This window comes from Sminthopsis crassicaudata, chromosome 2, assembly GCF_048593235.1.
Source record: "Sminthopsis crassicaudata isolate SCR6 chromosome 2, ASM4859323v1, whole genome shotgun sequence".
NCBI lineage: Eukaryota > Metazoa > Chordata > Mammalia > Dasyuromorphia > Dasyuridae > Sminthopsis > Sminthopsis crassicaudata.
Genome location: NC_133618.1, coordinates 132,684,024 through 132,711,529, shown reverse-complemented (window position 1 = coordinate 132,711,529; position 27,506 = coordinate 132,684,024). Strand labels below are relative to the sequence as shown.

Sequence of the window (27,506 nt, the reverse complement as noted above, 5' to 3'; positions counted from 1 at the left end):
ACCTATATGGTTTTGTACTTATAATAATAAGAAGCCATTTCATTATAAAGAAAACTCATTTGTATTTAATAAGCCATGTCTGAGTAACTTTATTTAAGATTCAAGTGAAAGTGATACCCAACAGAATATGGCACAGACATCAAAAACTAACTTTAAAAAAAATTTATATAAAACAAGCCCAGGTTTTAATGCAAACATTCAAGGAAACTCTTAATTTTCTAAAATAAACATGTCAGTACTGGCCTTCCCAAAAGCTGAACCAGCCCAATAAATCAGGGACACCATTATCACCTCTCAATCTCTTCTTAGTTACTAAAAGAACGACTAGCTTAATTTTTTTACCTTAAGTTTCCCCCCCCCCCCCCTGCACTTGTATTCACTGCTTACATTTTGGTGTTCATCTTTTAATTCAAGCAAGTTGTGAATTTGCCTGAATATCCTAATCATCTTACACAAAACCCAGTCTTTGGGGAAATAGTACATCACATGCTACAGCAAGGAAGAAATGAATCATTTAATTCTTCTAGCCCCTGGCGACTCACTGTATTCTTAAGATGATGTCTGAATTAACTTAAACATAGCTTTAGGACTCTTTTCTGTAGTGTTGTCTGCAGTCAGGTTTTTAAACTGAAGCTAAATATATAGCCCTGAAATAAATTATCAGTACATCCAATGGTAAAATCACTCATCAAAACTACAAGTAATGGTATGAACTAATACCCTTCTCATCATATAGCAGGGTAGAAAACCACGTTTTCCTTTTAGTATGTATGTGAGGCTGTTCGCCTACATAATGCCACTGCAGCACTGCTAAGAAACAGCTAGGTTTTTCAATATACTGAAATTCATCACAAATGATTAAATCAGCATATTTCACAGTTCTTTTAAAAACAGCCCTGCAGACCACCCAAATCACCATGGATGGTATCTTTTTTTCAACATTTCCTGCTGAAATTTGGTGCTGAGGAATAACTGAGCTAACAGTGGCTAAAGACTTTTGTTTAAAAGTGAATCCTATCCATACAATTAATTTGCTTTCAGCAAGATTGGATAACCAGGTATAATTTTTAGAATATGAAAAACATTTAAATTCTCATTCTAGCTATATGGCTGATTCTCTTCCTAAACTTTCACAATTGGCTTTCACACTCATTTTTCATAGCTGTAAACTGAACAGAATTTTATTCTGTTCACAGAAATACTGAGGACAAAATTAATAGTTTGAGTGAAGAGTGCTTTTAACCAAACAATCATGTTTTAATCAAGTTTATTATTTCTTGCAGTCACTATTTTTAGTCACTGTGATGTTTCATGTCTCACCTGTGGTCATCATAGTGCTCTATACAGAAGCAGCAAATGTATATGTTGTAGTGGAAAACAAAATTATACTGTGTGAAAAAGGTAATTTTAAAGTAGATCTTCACCCAAATCTCATTCAGATGTAAAAATTAAAATTTTTGTGAACACATTCACTCCTAAGTTAATATTGCCATATCCAAATTCTGCTTCCACTACACTATATTTCATGGGCAAAAATTCCAACCTAATGATGATTTGCACATAAGGGGAAGAGGGGAACAACAATTCACAATCAAGAATATCACTAAACATTGCAATATTTCCAAGAGCTGGAAAAATATTAACTAATATTCAGAGATGCCACACTGACAGGCTATCAATGTGGTCTCTTGTATGGTCACTTTAAACATATGACTACAGAGTGCACCAAATAGAGAATGATACATTTCAATCTGCATGACCAGATTTATGGAGCTATAAATAGCAACACAAGACAGGCCCAAGGAGGCTCAAGTCCAAATTATAATTTACACATGGAGTGCGTGTTATAAAGCCTTCACAACATACAAAATTAGACAAGTACTCCAGCTCTTTAAAAACAGTGCCTGTTTGTTTCAGATTATATCCAGCTTCGCTGGCCTGGTTCTGATAAGCCTGTTACATAAAGTGAATTTCCCTTCTGCTGAAAAGAAGCCTCTAGACATCCTTAGATGCCTTCAGAACTAGTGGTTGACTTGGTAAAGCTGATGGTTCCAGAGTTTCCTAGTACATTCATTGGTCTGAAACAACAAACTGAAAACAATTCGGAACCAAAATGTCCTTCCAAGTCTTTTGCCACTTTTTTTTTTAATATTTTTAAATGAAGGAACAGTCAGCATTTATTGCTTCTTATCATCAACAGCAGTTTCAAAGGGACAAGAATTAACCAAAATCAAGAGATCTTTGGTCAAGTTAATAACAGGCTTGCACTAGTTGCACATCCATCTCATAATGCTTCTTCTTCCAGTTTTTCCAGTATGGCCTGGATCTTATAAACAGCCTCTTTTCTTGCCTGTCGAATAGTGTCCTGGCCACCAGTTTCAACTGAATCCAGTTCCAAAAGCTCCTTGGTTAGCATTTCTTCTAGAAGCCAGTATGTCTTGTCTGTCTTTTTCCCTACAAACTTGTCTACTTCTTGTTCAAGATATTGGACTTTCTCTAGCACTTGTGTGATTTTTTTAATACCTGGTGGTTGACCTTCGTCTGAAGATGAATGATCATCAGGCATTTTGTAAGCCAGATCTTGACTGTTGGGAATTCTCCTGGCTGAGTTACCGTACATCTGGGGTTGGGCACTATACTGAACTTTGGAACTGAAAAGGTCCGGACTACTGTTGTTCATAGTTTCCGAGGAGGATTCGTACTGATGGACATCGCTGGAAAAGTTGTTCCGACTCACTCCTTGCTCTGGCTGGCTGTGAGGGTATGAGGGATCCTTGGAGGCAGGGAAAAAGTGGGGGAAATTAGTTTTAATAGGGATCCATCAATGCCAAGTCTCTTAGTCCCCATCTTAACCACACTACCTCCAGGAGGCCAAATGAAGGGTCCCCCCAATAACTGATTTGGACCTCCCGCAATCATTTTAAAGTAACACATCCCTAAGCTGGTATAAGGGAGTGACCTGTCCAAAGCAAAGGACAGAAAAGGGGCAAAGTCTGGATTCTGCCCTCTGAAGCAAATGAACATCATCACCACCTCACAATCTATACTATGACCTAACAAACAAGAATTAAATAGTCCTTTCCCAGTAAGCTAAACTGTGAGACAAACTCCTGAAAAGGAACCTATGGGAAAGTGAACTTAGGTGAAACTTCAATTCCTTGATAATTAAAACATACATTTTATTATAGAGCCCATGACCACTGACTTTTGTGTATATGGATGATCTGAGGACTTCCAAATGTAGTCTCCCATATTTGGAATGACTATCATCTATGAGTTAATATTCTGAAAGTACGACAAAGAAATCTAGCCAATTCCATGTCTCTTTGGAAAAAGCAGGAAACCGAGTCAAAGCTTTTGAGAGGGTAGAAGTTAGCACCTACTCATCATGTTTTTTACTCAAATGAAGAAACATAATATTTCTTACTAACAAAGATAAATGCAATGAAGACATTTATTATTCATTCCCTCTTAAACATATAAAATGCAATGTTTCCACATGTCTTTACCTTGGAATCCTGGGTGGGAGGGGGTGGTGGAGGTGGTGGGGGTGAAGGAGGTGGCTGAGAAGATGCACTGCTGGACCATGACGAAGTGGATCCTGACATAAAATAATTCCCAGATTGTGCTGAGGGTGGAGCTGAAGAAGGCCAAGAGTAGCGTGTTGTCATTCCATAAACCCCAGAGGAGGTCCATACCTGCTCTTGTGTTCGGAGGGGTGGTGGTGCTGGTGGCGGGACATTAGGATTTCCATCCCCATATGAGTAGTGGGGGTGGGCCATTCCTGGACTCTAGGGTAAGAAGAGAAGACCCATAACTGGTCATTGCCAAAGTTGAATGAAGATACCAAAACACTGCACTATAAATGAAACTCCCCTCTGATAGAGAAGGGAACAACACAGATTCTCAATTTTGTAAACTATGCCAAAGATTTAGGATCTTTGGTGATATACAACAGGGTTTCTTAAATTTTTTTCCTTTTACAACCCCTTTTCACTCAAGAAATTTTTATGTGATCCTGTCTCCAAGGTGGTTTTGGAAGCATTTGTGCATGCACAGTGCAAAGTGCACAATGTATCGTGTGGAAGTGCTGCCAGAAACATCTTGGATTCATTACCTGTTGCATTTTTAATTAAATTTTTGGTCAGCTCTATATGGGGTCAAAACCCACAGGTTAAGAGGCTTTGGTGTAAAAGAATAAGCAGAAAGGCAGTTCTATGGCTTATAGGCAGAAATAATTCAATAACAGGTTATCATGAACAATGTATCCACCCACTATAGTGCTGTTCTCTGAAAAACGAAATAACCTTCTATCAATATATCACAGCCAAAATTACAGAGAACCACAGAAAGAAATTCAGTTCTCATTCAATCTTTTATTTTATAGATAAGAAAAGTGCAAATACTTGAGAGGGTCAGGGAGTTATCTAAGGTGCTAAGTGATAACTGTTGAGCTCAAATCCAGATTGAGTCCAAATCCAATAGTCTCTCTTCACTGTACCATGTTAATATGGAAAAACACCAAACAAAGGCCAAATCATTCAGGATCAAGGACTTCAGTTTTAGTTCCAAAGAGCTTTGGTTTCAAAATTTTGTAGGCAGATGAAGGCAGATTCCAAACAGGGGGAGAAAACAGCTAGAGGTTTAAAAAGCATCAATACAGAATGACTGTCAGATACATTTCTAGCATAGCCCGGATGTCTGTAGTGTCTTCTGGAGTCAGTACCATCGTTAAAGAAAGTCACTCCCTCTAAAGGGCTCAAAAGCACTGAAACAAATTTTTCACTTATAAAAACTACTCACCTGTGACATAGGATATCCTGGAACATGCCCCCTCAGAGGAGGTCCTTCGGTCTGACAGTCTTGCTGGGGATAAGTCCAACGAGAAACAGGGGTTGGGCTGTTGCCAGGGGAATGGTAAGTGCTTGGAACATCCGTAGGATAAGGAGCTGGAGGATGTCCAGAAGAATAGTAAGTCCCAGAATATGAGGATGCAGTTGCTCCAGGGCCTGTGGGATATGGCGGACCATAAGCTCCATTTGTGTATGAATCCATTCCCTGAAAATCAAAGAGAGAAAGACCACCAGTTTAAGAGTTCAAATAGGATGATTATACCTGACCTGAAAAAAATGAGAAAAAGGATCTGAAGATAGCTGCAGTCAGATAGAGACCTCTGATGCATTTCACTTCTCTATCACATTCTTATCATCTCTTCTGAATTCAGCATAGTTTTCTGTTCTTGTTTGTCCTTCATTCTTCAAGAGGACCATGATGTCAGGGAAGAGATGCCATGACATGCAAGTGAAGTGGATTTCAGTGAGAGGGGAGCGGCAAGGTCACCTACCTCCCTTTTTTTCTCCAGGACCATTTAGGTCCAGTGGCCAGTCACAGGTCAAGATAACTGGAGATGATCCCAAATGCATTAGGAGACCCTGATTTTTTTTAAGCTAAGGTCTTTCCAGGTCTCAGTTTATCTGAGGCAACACTCACTCAGTGGTCTAAGATTTAGTAAGAAATGTGCCAAAAGATGACCTAGTTTGTCAAACAAAAACAAAAACAAAAATACTAGTAAGGGAGACTCTCAGTCTCCTTATACAACACAAGCAAGAAAACGTAGTTATAGACCAAGAGTAACAGATAACAGGAAATCATTGTATTCCTGTCATAATGTGAATATGTATCAGAGAAGGTAATGTGTTAGTGAAAGTTTATTAGATTCAAGCACCTTTTGTACTTTTGCTATTAATGTAATGATTTACTTAGGTAACAGATTCCTAATGCTATTTTGGGGGGAAGGGAAAGAGGGCAAGGAAACTGGTTTAAGTGACTTGTCCAGGGTTCACATAGCAAGTAATTGTTAAGTGACTGAGGTAGGATTTGAACTCAGATCCTTCTGACTTCAAGGCTGGTGCTGTATCCCCCTGTACCATCTTTAGCTGTCCCTCCTAATGCCATTTAATGTAACTAATTCAGAGATCCAGACAATATAAAAACCCCAAGTTTCTTAATTGGTACCTCTTATTTTGAGGGTATAATCTGTAATGATCATTTCCAAACATAAGTGTCTTCAGTCATGTGCGTGTATGTATGTGCGCACACACAACCCCCTTCTATCTAAACAATTAGTATCCTCATACCCTCATACAAATACTTTAAAATATGCAAAATAACTGAATATATTGCTAAATAAAAATCAGAATATAAAAATTTCTCTTTCTTAGACAACAAAATAATAGTTGATTAAACAACTTCAGATTATGACAGTCATCTACTATTAATTTAAAAATCCAGATTGAAGCACAAACTCTCAAAGTACTATTTAAACTGTGATAAGCTTAATAATTTTAAAAAAGTATTTTGTTGAAAGCTAAACTCAATATAATCAAATTGAGTTAGTACTTTTAATTAAATTTAAGTAAAGGAGAATTTTTTAGCATCATCTAATTTCTCATTTCTTTTTTCCTCATATGATCATTGTATATATACCTTATTCTCTTAGTTCTTTTTTTAAAACTTCATAATTTTGTCAAGTTTTTCTACATTTGTATTCTTCATATTTGTTGGTAATGATAGATTTCATTACATTTTGCCCATTTATCTCATCATTTCCCACATTTGAAAATTATTTCAATTTTTTGCAATTTTGTATAGAATCCATTAAATCAGTTCACTACTGTTCATTCCATAGGGTTTGTTTGTATATATAACACAAAGAGAAATCTATGCAATGTAAAAACAATAAAAATATACTTTAAAACCAATTAAGCATTGTAATTACCTACTCTATTCCAGGCACTGTAGTAGGTGCTATAAAATACAAAATGATAACAAAATTGTTAGAGAGAGAAGACACCAACAGATGGAAGAATCAGGAAAAGCTTCCTATTAAAGTGATACTTGAGTTGCATCTTAACCTATGAAGCAGAGATTAGGAAGGAACATATTCTAAATATGAAAATAGCCTAAACAAAGGCACAGACATAGGTTGTAGAGTATTATATGTGAGAAACAACAAAGAAAGTCAGTTTGACAAGACTATAGAATGTGGAAATGTAATGAGGCTGGAAAGGAAGGTTGAGTTAAAGTTTTCATTTCCAAACTATATAATGATTAAACAACTTCAAATTATAAGATAGTCAAATTTACTATTAAAACCCAGGTTGAAGCACAAATTCTCTATTTAAATTGTGATGAAGTTAATAATTTTTAATTATTTTGTTAAAACCATAACCCTGTTGTGCAGCAAGATAATTGTATAAATATGTATGCCTATATTGGATTTAACATATATTTTTACCATGTTTAACATATATTGGATTACTTGCATATAGGGAGGGAAGGTAAGGTGGGGGAAAATTAGAACACAAGGTTTTACAAGGGTCAATGTTGAAAAATTATCCAAGCATATGTGTTGAAAATAAAAAGCTTCAATTAAAAAAACCCCACCTTAACTCTGAATCTTAATACAATCAAAATCATCTTTGTAACTTAATAAGAACCATTTCTCAAGAGATAAATGGCCACATGCACAAGTAGTTTCCAATATAAGAAATTCAAACTATTAACAAATGTAATAGAAAAATGCTTCAAATTTTTAAAATAAGAGAAATGAAATTAAAACAACTCCAAGGTAACACCTCATACTAATCAGATTGGTAAAGATGACCAAAAAAAAAAAAAAAAAAAAGGAATAACAAAAGAAAGGGCAGTGGGGAAAATGGGCACATTTCTGAACTGCTGATGGTGACAGAAATTGGCAGTCATTCTGTCAAGCAATTTAGAATTATAACCCCCTAAAATTATTAAACATTGTACCCTCTGATCCAACAATACTGCTACTAGACCCAAAGAGAGGAAACTCCCATATGTGCAAAAATATTTATTTAATTCAATAAACAAGTAACTATTATGTGCCGTAAATGCAACTAAAAAGGGAAGACAATATATAAGGAGGCTGAAAAGAAGGAGGGAGGCCCACCATCAAGGGTGGAATTGAAGTCAGACCAAACTGCTAATGAAAAGTGGAGTGAGCAGAAGTTCCCATCTTTGCCCTCTATGAAGGAAAGCTTTAGCTCTCTGCTTTCCAGCCCTCCAATTAGAAGGAAAAGAAAGCTAAAAGAGATGTCCTTTTTTAGTAGCCAAAATATGGTTGCTCATTAATTGGGGAATGACTAAACAAACTGTGGTATATGACTGTAACATAATATTACTACTACACCATGAGAAGTGAAAAATGGGATGGTTTCAATGAAACCCAGTAGACACGTATAAACTGGTGCAAAATAAAGTGAGCAGAATAAGGAGATTGATTTATTCAATAACACTATAAAAACAAAGAACATGAAAGACTTAATAACTATCCATGATTCTAGAAGTGTGATAAAGCATGCCCCCCCCACTTCCTGACAAAATGAAGGAGATATAAATTTTCTTGGATGTGGTCAAAGCAGAAATTTATTTTGCTTGACTATACTTGTTACCAGGATTTTTTTGGTTTTGTTTTGTTTTGTTTTATGGAGGGGAAAGGAGAAAGAGGGAAAAAAAAAAAAAAAAAAAAAAAAAACTAACTTAAAAGCCCTTTCTGTGGTGGCAAGGAACTGGAGAATGGCTGAATAAGTTATGGTATATGAATGTAAGGGAATATTATTGTTTTATAAAAAAAAAATTAGGAGGATGATTTCAGAGAGCCCCGGAGAGACTTACATGAACTGATGCTAAGTGAAGTGAGCAGAACCAGGAGATCATTATACATGGCAACAACAAGACCATACAATGATAAATAGATATGATGATAGATGGGCATGGCTTTCTTCTACAATGAGATAGCTGATTCAGGCCAGTTCCAATGGTCTTATGTGATGAAGAGAGCTATCTCTATCCAGAGATGGGACTATAAGGACTGAGTATGGATCACAACACAATATTTTCACCTTTTTTGTCATTTGCTTGGTTTTTTTCTCATTTATTTTTGATCTGATTTTTCTTGTGCAACATGATAAATGTAAAAATATGATTAGAAGAATTGTACATGTTTAACACATATTGAATTACTTGCTATTTAAGGGAAGGGGTGAAAGAAGGGAGGAAGAAAAATTTCTAACACAAAGTTTTGCATGAGTGAATGTTGAAAACTGAAAAACTATCTTTGCATATTATTTTGAAAACAAAAAGCTATTTCTAAAAAGAAGCAAGGGGCAGCTAGGTGGTACAGTGGATAGAGCACTAGCCCTGTAGTCCGGAGGACCTGAGTTGAAATCTGGCCTCAGACACTTAACACTTCCTGGCTATGTGACCCTGGGCAAGTCACTTAACCCCAATTGCCTCAGCATTTAAAAAAAAAAAAAAAAGGGGGGGGCAATATGACAATAATGGCATAGTAAAGTAAGTAGTGAACTGAATCCAAATTATACATGTTACTAAGATTACGATTTAAATACATGGATAACCTTTGCTAAATCCAAAAAAAAAAAAAAAAAAAAAAAGATCTATTCCCAAGATCACCTTCATGACATTAGAGGCAGAAATTTCTTGAAAGAATCATGACCATATTAATTGGCTAGTATCCTGTATGACTACGTAGTTTAAATTGTCTGTTTTCTTTCATTTTCATTCTTGAAACTATTTCCTCCCTGGATGTGGGAAAACTGGGACACTGACACATTATTGGTGGAACTGTGAATACATCCAGCCATTCTGAAGAGCAATTTGGAACTATGCTCAAAAAGTTATCAAGCCATACATACCTTTTGATCCAGCAATGTTACTACTGGGCTTATATCCCAAAGAGATCTTAAAGAAGGGAAAGGTATCTATATGTGCAAGAATATTTGTGGCAGCTTTCTTTGTAGTGGCCAGAAACTGGAAAGTGAGTGGATGCCCATCAATTGGAGAATGGCTGAATAAATTGTGGTATATGAATATTACGGAATATTATTGTTCTGTAAGAAATGACCAGCAGGATGATTTCAGAAAGACCTGGAGAGATTTACATGAACTGATGTTGAGTGAAATGAGCAGGACCAGGAGATCATTATGTACTTCAACAACAATACTATATGATGATCAATTCTGATGGAAGTGGCCCTCGTCAACAATGAAATGAACCAAATCAGTTCCAATAGAGCAGTAATGAACTGAACCAGCTACACCCAGCGAAAAAACTCTGGGAGATGACTATAAACCACTACATATTATTCCCTGCATTTTTTATTTCTTTTACAGGTTAATTGTACACTATTTCAAAGTCTGCTTTTTTTTGTACAGCAAAATAACTGATGGACATGTATACATATATTGTATTTAACTTCTTCTATAACATATTTAACATGTATTGGTCAATCTGCCATCTGGGAGAGGCGGTGGGGGGGAAGGAGGGGAAAATTTGGAACAAAAGGTTTTACAATTGTCAATGCTGAAAAACTGCCCATGCACATATCTTGTAAATAAAAAGTATTTAAAAAAAAGTTTTTTAAATAAAAAAAGAAACTATTTCCTCCTATTTTCCCAACTTTAAATTCAAACGTAAATATATGTGTGGTCTTGAATAAACCCCATAGTACTTCAGATCAGAACTACGGTTTTCCATATCATCTTTCTTAGACAAGTTTAAATAGATCAGGAAACATTCCAATCACACATTCTCATTCTCCCCACCACACTGTGCTCAAAGATCCCAAAGCATAAATCTAAAAGTGAAGATAACAGGTACATCTTGTTCTATACACTAAAGTAGAACATTCCTAAAAGGAAAGAGCATCTCTATTACATATTGGAGATGAGACATTTCATTTACAAAAAAAAGAATGCAAGGAAGCCATCTTTGAGAAAGCCGATACACCACCATGCCAATTTGGATGCAAATCTGAAGGACTACAACACCCTTTTTCTCAATTCCAATTTGCTATAAAGAATTCCCTTGATAAATTTCTTTTGGAAACAACTTGTGCATTTTTCCTTCTACAGAGCAGATGTTGAATTATTACAGGATGATTCATTTGGAGAGGCTTAGTTGTTAAATGTAGAAATTGAAATGGTTAAGAAAAACTAATCAAGTCTCATTTTAAAGCTTTTTAAACTCAGAAAAGAAACCTCATTTAAACTGCCAGTGGTCCTAATTTACAATTGTATATAGTGCTATAAAAATCCTGAGAATGTTGCTTGTTTGTTTTCAATAATACTTTCAGCATATATTCCCAATAATGGAATTATTGGATTAGAGAATAGGATTTCTGAGGGGATAACTTTTACTACATATTGACAGACATCCCTAAAAACATGCTCTAAGTTTGCAATTAGACTAGTAATAAATAAAATGTACTTGCTTCTCCTCAACTCAAACAACATCGAATTTCATGGGTTTTAATTATTTTTGTCAATTTGATAAGTGAATGGTAGTACTTCCAAAAATGTTTGAATTTCTGAAAACTTGAGAATTTATACTTTTTAAAGTAATTATTAACAATTTGTGTTTCAGTTCTTGGAAATTTTCAATTTGTATCCCTTTACCCTTCAACCATTGTGGATTTATCAACTTTTGACAATTTCTCAATATATCATTTTATCAATAACTGTTTTTACAGCACATTCATTTGTAAATGATGCTATCAGATTGATCTTCCTAAACCACAGAACTGACCACATCAGCTTTCTCCCTAAAACTATTTTAAAAGCTTCCTATTACCTCCCCAAACCCTCTGCTTGGCCTTTAAAACCCTTTATAATCTGGCCCCTTCATGCTTTTCCAATCTTCTTACATCCATGTACTCTACAAGACAGTAAACATGGGACACTATAATATTCCTTGTACATAACATTTCATCCCCTAACTCTATGCATTTTCACCAGTTACCTGGAATGTTTTCTCCTATTTCTCCAGCTCCTGACATCACTGGCTTCCTTCAAATCTCAGCTAAAATCCCATTTTCTACAAAAAATCTTTATGGTTCCTTCTTAATGCTAGTACATAACCCTAAGTGACAGAGGCACTCCTTAACAACATCAGAACTCAATTTCTTTGTGTCCAAATCTGTTGAGCTCACTACCACACTATGCTGAATTTCAAGGAATCTACTGTGAATTAGATCTATTGCCAGGCTTAAAACCTTAGGAGTGACTGCCATTTAGAATTAGAGCAAGTTGGAACATCTAGGTAGGGCAGTGGATAAAGCACCAGCCCTGAAGTCAGGAGGACCTGAGGTTCAAATCTGACCTTAGTCACTTAACACTTCCTAGTTGTGTGACCCTGGGCAAGTCACTTAACCCCAATTGCCCGGGGCGGGGGGGGGGGGGGGAGGGGGGGAGGGAAGAATTAGAGCAAGTCACTTCCCCTTTGAATTTCTAATGAGAACTCTGAAGTAGATGATTTCTAATATTGTTTCCAGTGATCATACCCTATAATCCTAAATATTTCCCTTGAAAGAATAGCCTAAGAATCTCTATGGGAACTTAATCTACTACTTTTGTCTGTATGTTACTATTCATTCCTTGGGGTGAAAAAAATATAGAAAACTTTCCATCTCTAATGAAAGAGCAATATCAAATCAAAGGCATGTTTGGCTTTTAGAAACTCTTTGCTTGCTTAGGGTCATTCTTATGTGATGGAGACACCATTAAAGGAAACAGATTTATGTTAATTTATGTGATTTTTTTAAAGTCACATATTTTTAATATCTCACACATTTCTTACTGCTTTCTGAGTAATCTCTATTATAATAAAAATGTTCGACAGAAATTTTCAATTAAAAACAATAAATTGCCTTCATTTTCCTGAAGTCAGATCAATTTTACTATGACTTTTAAAAAAAAAAATCAGTCTAAAATGATTCTTTTGATGAATTAATAAGTGTTCAACATTCAATGAATATTCAATCTCAATGCAAACTACACAAGTGATTTTAACTGCCAACTTAATGCACCAGCATGAGAATAAAAACTTAGCAGCTGTTAAGAGTTAAAACTTACAGCACAAATGTAACTTATGGTGATTTCTAAATTTGCCTCTAAACAATCTCAATGTTACTAAAATGCTAACTATTAATTTGAATAGCAATAGGAATACCATATCAAGTACAATATTTCACAATTTTAAAACACTATATAAAAGCTAAATACTATAATATTTTGTATTTGTTATTTTTAGACTTCCTGTTATTAAATAAATATAATTAATTATAACATTAAATAATGTTAATAGTTAAACTATTTTAATTTTTTTTTTTTTAAGCCTCCATTTCCAAACCTTTATCAGAATTTACTACCAATTGTTGACTGTACCTGGCCTTGCAAATCTTGTCTTCCAGGATATGTGCTAGGATATGGAGTCCTGGTTGGGGCAGCAGAATTCCAGTAGCTGGATCCATAGCTAGGATAAGGCGACTGCTCCTGAAGAAAAAAATAATCCGTCTTTAAATAAAATCCTTAAAATATTGATTCATTTGATAAAGAGATAGATATAGATAAATCTTTAATTTCCAGACCAAAGAGATAAAACCTAATCTTAAACAATATGACTATCATACCTACTAAAATAAGGCAACTAAGTAGAGCAAATGTATAGAGCAAAGGCCTGATATAAGTGACTATGATGAAAACGATATGCTTATATCAAGACTAGATCATAGTACTAAATGATCAAAAGAAACAATTTAGGCTCCTTCTAGGCCACCAAAAAAATCAGAATTGTTTATTCAGGGTAGAAATTATAGTTCCTTTTCCAACATCTAAGAAGGCTAGCTGTAGTATCAAATATTGTGAAACCTATTGACATTAGTCAGTCCTTAAGTTTTGTTTAAAACACAAAGCAAACCTCTCCATAGTCACCATCTAGTTCCTTTTGCCTTATTTTAGATTTTCAATATTCCTGATGCTTGCTGCTATGTGATTTGCTGCTGGCTGATCACAACGTTTAATGTCAGGAACTGATGTGGAACAAAGGGCATGCTTTGCTCCACATGTACACGTGGGCAATAGCAGAAGCCACAATAATACTTCCAACAGGTATCAGTTGTATAGTTCACAATGAACACAAACTACTAAATAATTGATTAGATGATTTATCCGATATAAGACTGTCACTTATTCCTTCCCTATCCCAAAGTTTCTCTGAACAGTTAATGTAGTTTTTATTTCAAGACAGGCTCTACCATGACCAAAAACTTTTGTTTCCAGGATTTGGACTGGATGGATCTGTGATTCAATTGGTATAGCAAACTCAGTACAAATTCCTTCTAAGACGATTAGTCACTTATCTAACACAGTGTGAAAGAATGACCCAAGTGCCAAGAGGTTAAATTAGCTTATCGGTAGTCACTCAGCTAATGGTGTCAGACAGGCCTTAAATGGAGGACTCACTTTCTACCAGATCGGTATTTTCTCCAGTACCCATTGCTATTGCCTCTGATCATAGTTTTATAATGAACTACTAACATCTTGGTAGAAGTGCAATACTTGACATTCAGATAATACTTTGCTTACAAAGTGTCCTGTGATAAGGCATTCATTATACCATGTGACATTGCTGTTCTTCATTCACATCCTTCTCTGCTTTTCTCTATGGATGTAGCAATAAAACTTGAGAAAGGATGTAATCCCATCAATGCAAAAAGCTCCGAGTCCAAATAGCAGAGTGACAGAAGGAATATACACATTCAATGAAATTCAACAACCATTGATTAAGCCCCCTAGCCAGCAAGGCACAGTGCCTTCAAGGCAGAAGAAAAGTTTAATACAAAGATGCAAGTTGCCTCCTTTTAGGAACCTACAATAGAAAAGAGTAAAGAAAAAGGCACAAAAATACGTATGATACAAGGTATGAGAGAAGGATAAAAAGAGATGCAAACAAAATGATTTAGGGTGAAGAGGGTGAGACTTTTTGACTCAGTCTTTTGACTTTGCCTTTTGACATAAGGCAAAGATGCAATAGGGAGAAAATACATGATCTCAGCCTTTAAATAAGTAAAGGACTGCTTGCTCAAAGTGAAATGGAGAAGGAGGGAGTGTATTCCAGGCAGGTTGAAGACTAGCACAAATGTACAGAGATTTGAAGAATAACCAAGAGTCCAAATTAACTATCAATGGGAATAGTAAGAAATGAGACTGAGAAATAGGAGAGTAGAAGGTTTTAAAGAAGAGACAAAGAAAGGAGTTTTATTACATAGTTAACAGAGAGCCATTGGGGATTTTTGAAGTGACAAAGTCAGATATGAGGTGGATTTCTGAAGCAATATGAAGAATCCGAAAGAAAAGACTACAAACAAAAACAAACAAACAAACAAAAAAGACTACAAACATAGAGACCAATCCTCTGTTTCTAAGGATCAGCCTAGGAATTTCAAAGTAGCTCATTACCAATAGGTTGGCCACCAGGTGAAATTTCTAAAATGTTCGTTATTATTATCATCATCATCATCTTAGCAAAAGCAATTTAAGAAGACCATTTTAAAGTACGACAATAATATCTCTAAGTAGAAAAGGTATCCATACTGATCTTCTGAAAATTAACTTTAAGACTGAAAATAATTCCCCTAAATATAGAAACAATTCACAAAAAAGCACAAATTTCAGAAGAAAACCTCAGATTTAAATACTTGACATCCATCCATTAAAGAAAGTCTCATGACAAGAATTAAGGATTTCACAGAACATTCAACATTTTCAGTGATTTAATACAATATGTGGTTTGGTAAAGCAAAATATGAGCTAAGAGTGTAAAGTTCTACTTTTGTAATATTCTGGGGAGGGAATAAAAAGAAAATTAAGAAATTGGACTACTTATAAGACTTTAATATCACTAATAAAACAGTATTATGAACTTTTCAGATGATACGTAATCTAAAAGGCTTTGTTAATGCTACTCTCAATTATTAGTATAGTGGATAGAGCACTGAGGCTTAGTTCAAATCCAACTTCAAACACTTAGTTGGTATGTGTTCCTAGGCAAGTCACTTCGGCCTTTGCCTTCATTTCCTCATCAGTAAAATGAAGGTAACAGCACCTACTTCTCAGAGTTTCCATGATGATCAAATAAAATAATTGTATAGCACAGTGCCTGATACACAGTGAGCACTACATAAATGTTAACTACTGTCACTATTCTTACTTGGTGTATATTTTACATTTTATATACAAGAAAATGTAATCTCCCTGAAGATAGGAACTGGTTTGTTTCACTTTTGAATCCTAGGCACTGAACAGTGTCTTCCAAATATTGTGTACTTCATCTTTACTGAAAGGCACACAATTTATATAACAGCCCAGAAGACATCTCTAAAAGTTTTAGGCACAACTGTATAGTGCTAGTAGGACACATGAGAGAAGGGTCTAAAAGAATACTTAAAATGTCAAAACTACCAAAGTTAAAGTTTTAATATTATCCTAGTCAAACTATTAAAGGACACTTTATAAAACTTGATGAAATAATCCAGGGAAGAATGAAGGGGAATATCACTTCTAACCCATAAATTATATTACAAAGCAATAAACTATCAAGACTATTTGGTATTGGCTAAAAAAGATAATAAATAATAAAATATAATAAGTAAGAATCAGAAATAAGGGAACTCCATAACTATTCATTAAACATAAATTACTATAGAAAGAACTCCCTATTTAATAAGAACTGTAAGGAAATTGGAAAATAATTGGCAGAAATTAGGCTTATACCAACATCTTATATCATATTCCTTTCTCTCGCTCTGCTGAGGCAACTGGGGTTAAGTGACTTGCCCAGGGTCACACAACTAGGAGGTATTAAGTGTTTGAGACCAGATTTGAACTCAGGTCTTCCTGATTTCAAGATTGATGCTCTACCTAGCTGTCCCTTATCATATTCCATAATGAATTCAAAATGGCTAAGTAAACTGAATATTAAATATATCACATAAAAGTAAGAAGAAAAGACTCAAATCTAAAAGTACAAGATGTATTTTTAATCAAAGGATAGAAAACAATTACAAAATATAAACCAGGTAATTTTGATTATATGAAATTGAAATGTTTTTGTACAAATAAAATTAAGGATTCTTATTTTTATCTAGGCCAAGACAGGAGGTAGTTGAATGGGGAAAAAATGTTCTAGTCAAATTTCTCAGCTGTAACATAAATATCAAATAGACATAAACATAGCATTTCCACACTTCAAATTATATCATAAAGCAAGACATATCAAAACTAGCTGGTACTGGTTAAGAAATAAAGCTGTATCTATGGAACATACTAGTCAAAGGAAGAAATAGAAACAATGGACCTCAATAACTCAAACAAATTACCTATGAAAAAATTCCTCATTTGATAAAAACTGCTGGAAAAACTGGAAAACAATCTGGCTGAAATTAGATTTATACTAACACTTTATGTCATATTCCACAATACATTCTAAAGGATGAGGTCTTAATATTAAAGGTCAAACTATTAGAAATTTAGAAGAGAAGCAAGTCAGATATGCCTGTCACAGCTTTGTGTAAGAGATACATATATTTTTAATAATAGCATTTTATTTTCAAAGCATATGCAAATATGATTTTCAATATTCATCCTTGCAAAACATTGCATTCCAATTTTTTCTCCCTTCCTTCTCTCCACTCCCTCCCCTAGACAGCAAGGAATTCAATATCTTAAACATGTACAATGGAGACAGATTTTTAACCAAAAAAGAATTGAGACAATTACAAAAAAAAGATAATTTTGATTACATGAAACTGAAAAACTTTTGCAAAGACAAAATCAATGCACCTAGGATAAGATAACCAGTCAAATAGGAACAAAATAGAGGACTTTCAAACATAAAAAAGTAAAAGAAAAAAATATGAAAAAAGCTAAGGAACTAAACAAGGATAAACTGTTTCCAATCCATTATCAAAAGATAATGCTTATCACCTTTGAACCCAAAGGCTCAGAGAGGCCTATGTATAGTTCTGTAATGGCTAGATCTTAAAAGAATGGAGAAGCAACAAGATATAAAGATGTATAGAGTGTGGAAGGAGTGAAAGGAAAGTTTGGGGAAATTATCTCAAATAATCTGGGTGCTCAAGTAGAGGTCTATTCAAATGGGAATATGAACTTCAATATCATATGAACTGGGACAAGGAGAGAAGAATAAATGCCTGTAGTTGGGTACATTAACATATTTCACTCAACAGAGAAACAGAAGGGAGAAGAAGGAAAGGAGGAATTAGAGATTGGTAAAATTAAGAGAAGGGATTAGTCTTTAGCACAGCAAACACTAATTCCAGAATAGTTGAACAAGTTGGTGTGTGTGATACAATACTATTCTCCTATTAAATTATGAAGAGGATAATTTCAAAGAAATATTGGACGACTTATAAAGTACTAATATAAAATTGAGTGAAAAGAACCAAGGAAAAAATTTATAGAAGAATGTCTTAGGGATACTAATCAGTGCAATGGCCAACCATAATTCCAGAGGACTAATGATGAAACATGACACCTCCTGTTAGAGAAATAGTGGAGAATTAGACATACATATGGAACATATATCTATATATGTATATAGACATACATTTTTTTTCCTTTTGTACATGAAGAATGTAGAATTTTTTTCTCTTGATTTTATGTTTGTAAAAAGGGTTTTGTTTTTCTTTTATTCTCAATTGTGGTATGGGAGAGGGAGGGAAGGAGAAAAGGTAGATTTCTGCCCCATTAAAAATAAAATTAAATAAAAAAAAAACCCATAACGAACAAATATTGCCCCAAATCAAAGAATTATGAGATGTCATAAGTATGAGATGTCCCACTCTTTTGCAGAAGTGGGACACCAATAGGAGGGGACACTGTCAACATTTTCAATTTTTTTCTTTAATATACTGATTTCTAATAATTGTTTTTTCTAGTCTTTCCCCTTTTCCTTTTATACTTAAAATTATTCTATGGGATAGCTCTCTGAGAGGGGGAGGTAGGGATAAGGTATAAGGGAGAAATTTAGATGACATGAAATTAAAAAACAATTTTTTTCACTTTTATACTTTTTATTTTCAAAATATATGCATAATTTTCAACATTCATCCTTGCAAAACTTGTGTTCCAGATTTATTCTCTCTCCCTTTCCCCAACTCCTCCCTTAGACAGCAAGTAATCCAATATATAAAAGCAGTAATTTTAAAAATAAAAAAAAAAACATGGAACAAAAAAATTATTACTAGTAAAAGTATTTTTGTCTAGACCAATAAAAATGGAGTACTAGACAGTTTCTTCAATCCTCTCATTTCTCCAATAGGAATTATCAGAAATAAAGCAATTTCAGTTGTTTCCACATTTAGAACATCAAGAACCTAAATAAGATAAAAAGTTGAAACACAGACAACACTAATCCCTAATCCCTAAAGCAAAGCTCTCTTCAACATCCCCTGCCCCCACAACAATCCTGGAAAGAGGGCTAGTACATCCACACCTTAGTTTACAAGAAAACCCAAATGAATCCCGATGGCCCCAAATACACAATATGGATCTGAACTCCCAATGCCAATTACTTGCTCAGGGCACACAAGCAGTGTAACAACACTATCAGAGAAGGGAGGAAGAGATAGAGTGTGGATGTTGAAGACCCACATGCAAGCAGTATTCTACTAAGTCAGGAAACGTTCCCAGAATTTGCTGGGATTCAATTTTGTCTTCCTAGAAATCCCCTGATACAGAGACCTGAGATTGGTGAAAAGTGAATTGTAGGAGAAGACTTAGCCTTGAGATACAAATCCCATGGAAACCACAAGAGAAGGAAATCAGAAGGCAAGAAATAGAAAAAGGTAAAGAGGGGGGAGGGGGGAAGGGACCAAAGATCTCAGGAAGAAAACTTAAAAGACCTGAAGCACAGATAGATAAACAAAAAGGAGGGTACTAAAAAGCAGACAAACTATAGTCCCCTAGATACACTAAGAGTTCCAGCATCTGTAAATATGTATTTTGAGACAAAGGGAAATGAACTGACACCTAATGAGATAGAAAACTCTTTGGATTTCCAAAAGAGTATGGAATTATAGCAGGATGTTCCTGAATGATTTAAAAGAGAAATAAGAATTTTGAAAATGAACTTAGAAATGGCAGAACAGAAAAACCTGACTCTACAGTGGCAAGTCTCATCAAAGAAACAAATGAGGATAAATGATTGGAAATATAAATAAATGGGAATAAAGAATAATCTAGAAGTAGAGGGGGAAAAAATAATATTAAAAGAAAGAAAATTGCCGTGAACTTCTGAACAATGAAAAAATTAAAATTAAAAGAATTGACTTCAGAAAAGAAAAAAAAAAAAAAAAAAAACACTCAAGATACAAATTCCAAGACATTAAATGTCCACTGACTTAGAACAAATTCCAGAAGTGATCAGAAGAAAAACTTTCAAATATAAAGGAAAGTAAATTAAAATAAGACAGTATTTTCTGGTCCGGGTTGTAAAAGTACATAAACTTCTTATTTATAACAGATGATGCTGTTCATATAGTGTATCTTAGTTTTAGCAAAATATTGATCAATTATCTCATCATTCCTATGAAAAAAATTAAGATGTGGGCAGATTAACAGCATAATTATATGGATTCATTGCTAGTTGACCAAATCAAAAAATAGTTATCCAGAATTTGGTGCTAGTTTGATAAAAGGTCTTCAGTAGAGTGCTAATGTGTGAATGAAATATATGTAGATAAAGATGGAGATGATCTGCTTTTTCAAATTAGCACACAAAAAAGTTAAGATGGATATTTTGCATTTATAATAAGAGTCAGGATCCAAAAAATAGCCTGATTGCTTTAACTTTAGGTTGAATTTAATAAGATAAAATTTTAAAGAGATAACTTACATTTGAGTTCAAAATATCACCTTCAAAAATAAATGAAGAAACCACTGGACAGCTTCTGACTTAAAAAAGATCTGGGAATTTTAGAGTCAACAACAGTGTGACATGATAGCCAAAAAAGCTAAAATGATCTTTTCCTTTATGGAGAGGCATAAAATCCATAGATACAGAGATAATGATATCACTATCCTCTTCTCTGATCAGGACACATCTGGAATACTTCTAGAACTTGTGCTTCATGCAACTTCCAAAGCAATCAATGGTGATATTAGAGAAGCATTTCTGAAAAATGAGTGTAAAAGACAGGAAATGTAATATAATTTATAGGAATCAGAATAATTTCCTGATATTCATTTTTAGTAGTTTGGTAATAAGACAAATGAAATCTGTTGCTATAGGCTAATTCACAATACTGAAAATGTTATTTGGGATAAATAGTTTAAATTTAGAGAAAAAGTTATCAATATCATGAATATGGACTATCTATAATTCCTATAACAGATGGAAAAAAGAATTCTTGGGGGAGGGAGTAACGAAAATTGGATTTCACTGAAGTCAAGAGACTTGATTTTAAAAATTGTACTGATGCTTGGTAACCATATGAACATGGACAATATTTAAGCTCACTTGAGTTGTAATCTATTCATCTATAAAACATAAATAAAACACTATTGTACTGTTGTTGATCAAGTCTTATATAATTAACAGTATAAACGTTGATTGCTCAAGATTAATAACTTTGTTAATATATTCTATTGGCTAATAATTGCTTTGGCATCTCCATTCACTAAATTGGTATATTCTTTTCTTTTCTTTCTTTCTTTCTTTCTTTTTTTTTTTTTTTTTGGTATTCTTTTTACTTGGTTTTAAAACCAATACCATATTTACCTCATAAAAGATTCTAGACAATGTTTTCTTCTTTCTTTATAAACAACCTGTGTAATTTAACAAAAACAGATTCATGGAAAAATTTAAAGTATTTTGCTGCAAAATCATCTAGGGCAAGTACTTGGGGGTTGTTGGGGATTCTTTATGCCTTTGTAATTCTTTGATGTCATTACAAAAGTCTTATTTCTTCCTATGATTGTTATTCAAGTTTGTAATACTTCTCTATAACTTCAATCAACACAGAATTTCAGTGCTTTTAATTATTTTTGATAATATGAGAGGAAGGTGATACTTATAGACTGTCTTAATTTCTATTCCCTTAATGTTGGAATTTGGTTTTTCAAGTATTCATGTTTTTTATAAAGGGTTTTTGTTTTTCTTTTTTTTCCCCTAAAGACAAAGATGAAAAAACAAGATGGATTTTTATTAATTGAAAAAATAAAGTTTAAGAAAAGAAAAAGTTCTGAATCTTTACTAATTATATTCTGAGGGTTTTAAGAGAGGGGGAATATACTAGCTTAGAAAGAAGGAAGTAGAACTTTCAATTTCCAATAATGGAATGTTTATTTCCATAAACATATAGGAAAAGAATGGGCATAAAATGAATTTCCCTCTTTAATGAAAAGGAGAAGGGGATATAGCATAGCAACAGAAACTCAGATGTAAACAAGGTGATATAGTAATACATCAAAATCAGAGAAATAAGCAGGGATAATTGGAGGGGGGGAACTTGAGAGAAAATAATACTGGGGAAGAAATAGCTGCAAAACAAACTCCATTTTAATGGGAAATTTAAAAAAAATAAGAAAACCAAAGAACTAGAATTTAAGGGAATATCCATTCAATTAGGTGATGGCTGAATAAAATGTAGTCCTATATCAGAATTATACTGATGGGCCAATTCCAATGGTCTTGTGATGAAAAGAGCCATCTGCACCCAGAGAGAGGACTGTGGGAACTGAGTATGGTTCACAATATATTTTCATTCTTTTTGTTATTTGCTTGCATTTTGTTTTCTTTCTCATTTTGTTTTCCTTTTTGATCTGATTTTTTCTTGTGCAGCATATTTGTGGAAATATGTATAGAAGAATTGCACATATTTAACATTTATTAGATTACTCATCTATCTAGGGAAGGAGGTAGGAGGAAGGGAGGGAAAAAATCTGGAACACAAGGTTTTGCAAAGGTGAATGTTGAAAATTATTCATACATATATTTTAAAAATAAAAAGCTTTAATTAAAAAAATAATTATACTGATGGTTTTAGAACACTCTGGGTAGTATGAACTGATACAGAGTTAAATGAACAGAACTAGAAGAACTAATAAGGAAAACAATTCTACAGGATTTGAGAATAAAGCAATGACTATAATTTCAGAAGTTCTATATTGAAGCTTACATTACATGCTACAGACTGTACAAGCTCCTTGAAAGTAAGGACCATCTTTTCCTCTTTTTTTTTTTTATCTTCAGCACTTAACATAGTGCTTGACACATAGCAGAAATTATTAATAATTGCTGGTCAGTTATACCTGACTCTCTAGGATCCATGGACCATGCTGTCTGAAGTTTTCCTGGCAAAAATACTGGAGTGGTTTGCCATTTCTTTCTCCAGTGGATTACTACAAAAGTTAAGTGGTATAAAAGTGGTTAGCTTTTGATATAGCTTGCTAAAATTTCCTCTCTTTCATCCCATCTCAATTAAAAAACTGAAAGAAAAAACTCATAAAACAAATAAGCATAATTAAGCAATATGAAGTTAAGTGACTTGCCCAGGGTCACATAGCTAATAATTAAGACAGAATGTGAACTCAGGTCTTCTTGACTCCAGACCCTCCACTGCCTCCTCAATAATTAATAAGTATTGGGGCAGCTAGGTGGCGCAGTGGATAGAGCACCAGCTCTGAATTCAGGAGGGCCAGAGTTCAAATCTGGTCTCAGACACTTAACACTTCCTAAGCTGTGTGACCCTGGGCAAGTCACTTAAGCCCAGCCTCAAAAAAAAAAAAAAAAAAAAAAAAATTAAAATAATAATAATAATAATAATAATAAGTATTTACTGACTGATTGCTAGATTCAAGATGCAGAATAAGATATACATTTTTAATATCATTATAGATTCACATTGCTTAATTATGCTGTTTTATGAGGTTTTTTTCCTTTCAATTTTTTAATAGAGAGAAGGAAGAGGGATTTATACCCCCCCCACAAAAAACAGGCTATTGAAACCATTTTTGAAATGCACAAAGAAAAAAGAACAGAAAAACAAGTTTAGAAGGAAGCACAAAATAAAAAATCAGTTTCAAAAGCAATATGTGCAATTAGATTCTTTTAAAAAGTAAGCAGAGAACAGCATAGGGATCAACTAAGTGGTACAATAGAGAGCTACCAGAGTTCAAATTTGGCCTTAGACACTTGACACATTTATGTGTGTGACCCTGAGGTAAATCACTTAACCCAAAAATACATAAGCCAAATACCAAGCAATATGGAAATTTAGTTTCATTTACAAATCTCTTTTTTGGGTGTTTTGCAATGTATACAGAATTTTTTTTTACATTGAATAAAAATTTAAAAATAACTTTTAAAATAAAAATGTACATGGACCCACACTTAACACCACATACCAAGATAAGATCAAAATGGGTCCATGATTTAGGCATAAAGAATGAAATAATAAATAAATTAGAGGAACATAGGATAGTTTACCTCTCAGACTTGTGGAGGAGGAAGGAATTTGTGACCAAAGGAGAATTAAAGATCATTATTGACCACAAAATAGAAAATTTTGATTACAATCAAATTAAAAAGCTTTTGTACAAACAAAACTAAAGCAAACAAGATTAGAAGGGAAGTAACAAACTGGGAAAATATTTTTATAGTTAAAGGTTCTGATAAAGGCCTCATTTCCAAAATATATAGAGAACTGACTCTAATTTATAAGAAATCAAGCCATTCTCCAATTGATAAATGGTCAAAGGATATGAACAGACAATTTTCAGATGATGAAATTAAAACTATTTTCACACATATGAAAGAGTGTTCCAAATCACCATTGATCAGAGAAATGCAAATTAAGACAACTTTGAGATACCACTACACACCTGTCAGATTGGCTAAGATGACAGGAACAAATAACGATGAATGTTGGAAGGCTGTGGGAAAACTGGGATACTGATGCATTGTTGGTGGAGTTGTGAAAGAATCCAACCATTCTGGAGAGCAATCTGGAATTCTGCCCAAAAAGTTATCAAAATGTGCATACCCTTTGACCCAGAAGTGCTACTACTGGCCTTATATCCCAAGGAAATACTAAAGAAGGGAAAGGGACCTGTATGTGCCAAAATGTTTGTGGCAGCCCTTTTTGTAGTGGCTAGAAACTGGAAAATGAATGGATACCCATCAATTGGAGAATGGTTGGGTAAATTATGGTATAAGAATGTTATGGAATATTATTGTTCTGTAAGAAATGACCAACAGGAGGAATACAGAGAGGCTTGGAGAGACTTACATCAACTGATGCTGAGTGAAAGGAGCAGAAACTAGGAGATCATTATACACTTCAACAATGATACTGTATGAGGATGTATTCTGATGGAAGTGGAAATCTTCAACATAGAGAAGAGCTAATCCAATTCCAATTGATCAATGATGGACAGAATCAGCTACACCCAGAAAAGGAACACTGGGAAATGAGTGTAAACTGTGAGCATTTTTTTTGTTTTGTTTCTCTTCCCAGATTAATTTTACCTTGCGAATACAATCCTTCCTTTGCAACAACAACAACAAAATTCGGTTCTGCACATATATATTGTACCTAGGATATACTATAACATAATTTAATATGTATGGGAATGCCTGCCATCTAGGGGAGATGGTGGAGGGAAGGAGGGGAAAAAATTCGGAACAGAAGGGAGTACAAGGGATAATGTTGTAAAAATAAATTACCTATGCATATGTACTGTCAAAAAAAGTTATAATTATAAAATTAATTTAAAAAAAGAAAAAAAGATGGGATTTTAGCTAAGAACTTGAAGAAAGCCAGAGAAAGGAAACAGTAAAGATATAGAAAAGAATTGGGGGACAGTCAGAGAATACATGGAAGTGAACGATTGAATATCTTACTATAAGGATAAGAAAGGAAACCATTGTCACTTAAAAGCACCTTTAAGGGAATCAGGTTATAAAAAAGTAGAAAGTAAGAAGAGATCCTACTAGAAAAGTAGGAAAAGGTCAAGTTATGAAGAATTTTGGTAAGCTAAGTAGAAGATAGGCTAGCATGAGATGTCTTACGAGGCAGGAAGACCAACAAGGGGGCTATTTTTAATAGTTCAAGCATGAGGTGATGTACATCTGCACCAAGATGATGGCAGTGTAAGAGGAGAAAAGGGAATAAATGTATATGAGATTAAAAAAGAATAGATAGGACTAAGAAATAATTTAGATATGGATGGTAAAATAAACAAGAGAAGGGCAGGACTAAAGGGCTGGGGGTGGAAAAAGAGGGAACTGAAGGAGATAACTTTCAGTTTTGGCCTCACTGTTTAAAATATCTATGGAACAACCAATCAAGGGCTAGACAAGCATGAGAACCATCAGCACAGAGATAACTGAATTCTTAGGAACCGATGTGATCACCAAGTGAAATAGTGTAAACCACTCAGGACAGAGACCTGGAAAATATCCATATTTAGTGAGGATGACCTAAATGAAGATCCAGCTTTAAAGAAGACAGAAAGAGCAGTGAGATAGGCACTAAGAAGGGTAGTGTCCTAAAAACTGGGACAGAAAGTATCAAGTAGGAGGTGATCAAAACTGTCAAAGGCTGAGGTCAAGAAAAATAAGAATGAGAAAAGGCCATTAAATTTGGCAAATAAGAGATTACTGGTAACTGGAGAGGAATTTCAATTGAATAAAATTAGAAGCAAACTATAGAGTCAAGATAGTGAAGAAAGAAAGCATAGGCACTGATTGCATAAGGATTTTTTAAGGAATTTAGCTACAAAAAGAGAGCAATGGGAGAGCACTAAAGGGGAAGGATCAAATGAGGGTTTTGTGAAGATGGGGAAGGACATGAGCATGGAGGGAAGCAGCCGATTGAAAGTTGGCAACTGAAAATCAATGAGAGAATGGGGATGATAGAGGTGTCAATCTACTGGAAAAAGGGAAAGGAGTGAGATCATTTGTACACATGTGCTATCTAAGCAAGAAGGACCACCTCTTCCCATGAGATAGCTGGGTGATGTGAGATGAGGAGAAAAGAGGGACCATTCGATTAATTACTTCAATTTTTTCTTCAGTACAATGAGGCAAGGTTCTCAGCTGAAAAGGTGAGGAGAGATTAAGTCAATTAAAAAGGTATAAAATTATCATCTTGGTGCACTGAGGTTGCAATTGAGATAATGTAACAAATTTATAGTGAATCCAATTAAAACACTTGATTTTCTTCTTCTTTGTCTGGGAGAACTAGAGTATTAGAGACAGCAGCAAATGGCGGGAGCAACTCAAGACATTATTAGGAGGACAAGATGGGATAGAGGATAGGGAGAGGCTTTGAGTGAAGAGGTCATTGTAGATTTGAACTGGTTCACCAAAAGGTGAAGTTGGAGAGATGAGCACTAACCAACATAGGGGGCAGAAGGTAAGGAAAGCGTTCAAGGGAAGGCAAAGAAGAAAATTAATAAGAGTTGAAAGGCAAGAGGGAAATTACTCCGGAGATTATAATCAGAGAAGGGAATTTCAGAGGCCATCTAGATAAGGCAAGTTCAGGAGTATCACCTTGTGGAGGGGGGGGGGGGTAATTTGAGTAAATTGAAGA

General features: G+C 34.4%; 1 protein-coding gene across 2 annotated transcripts in view; it reads right to left on the bottom strand.

Moving 5' to 3' along the window:
• Positions 1–27,506, bottom strand: part of LOC141554890 (triacylglycerol hydrolase DDHD2-like) — a 75,917-nt gene that overhangs the window by 43,722 nt on the left and 4,689 nt on the right. The window contains exons 2-5 of one of the 2 annotated variants that reach the window (XM_074287265.1): positions 13,273–13,380; positions 4,804–5,058; positions 3,510–3,791; positions 59–2,773 (exon numbers count right to left, since the gene is read on the bottom strand). In XM_074287265.1, the coding sequence (XP_074143366.1) occupies positions 2,285–2,773; positions 3,510–3,791; positions 4,804–5,058; positions 13,273–13,380 (1,134 nt within the window). In that variant the 3' untranslated portion in view covers positions 59–2,284. Of the gene's footprint in view, positions 1–58; positions 2,984–3,509; positions 3,792–4,803; positions 5,059–13,272; positions 13,381–27,506 lie in introns of those variants that run through there. The other variant, XM_074287261.1, reaches the window with a different exon arrangement.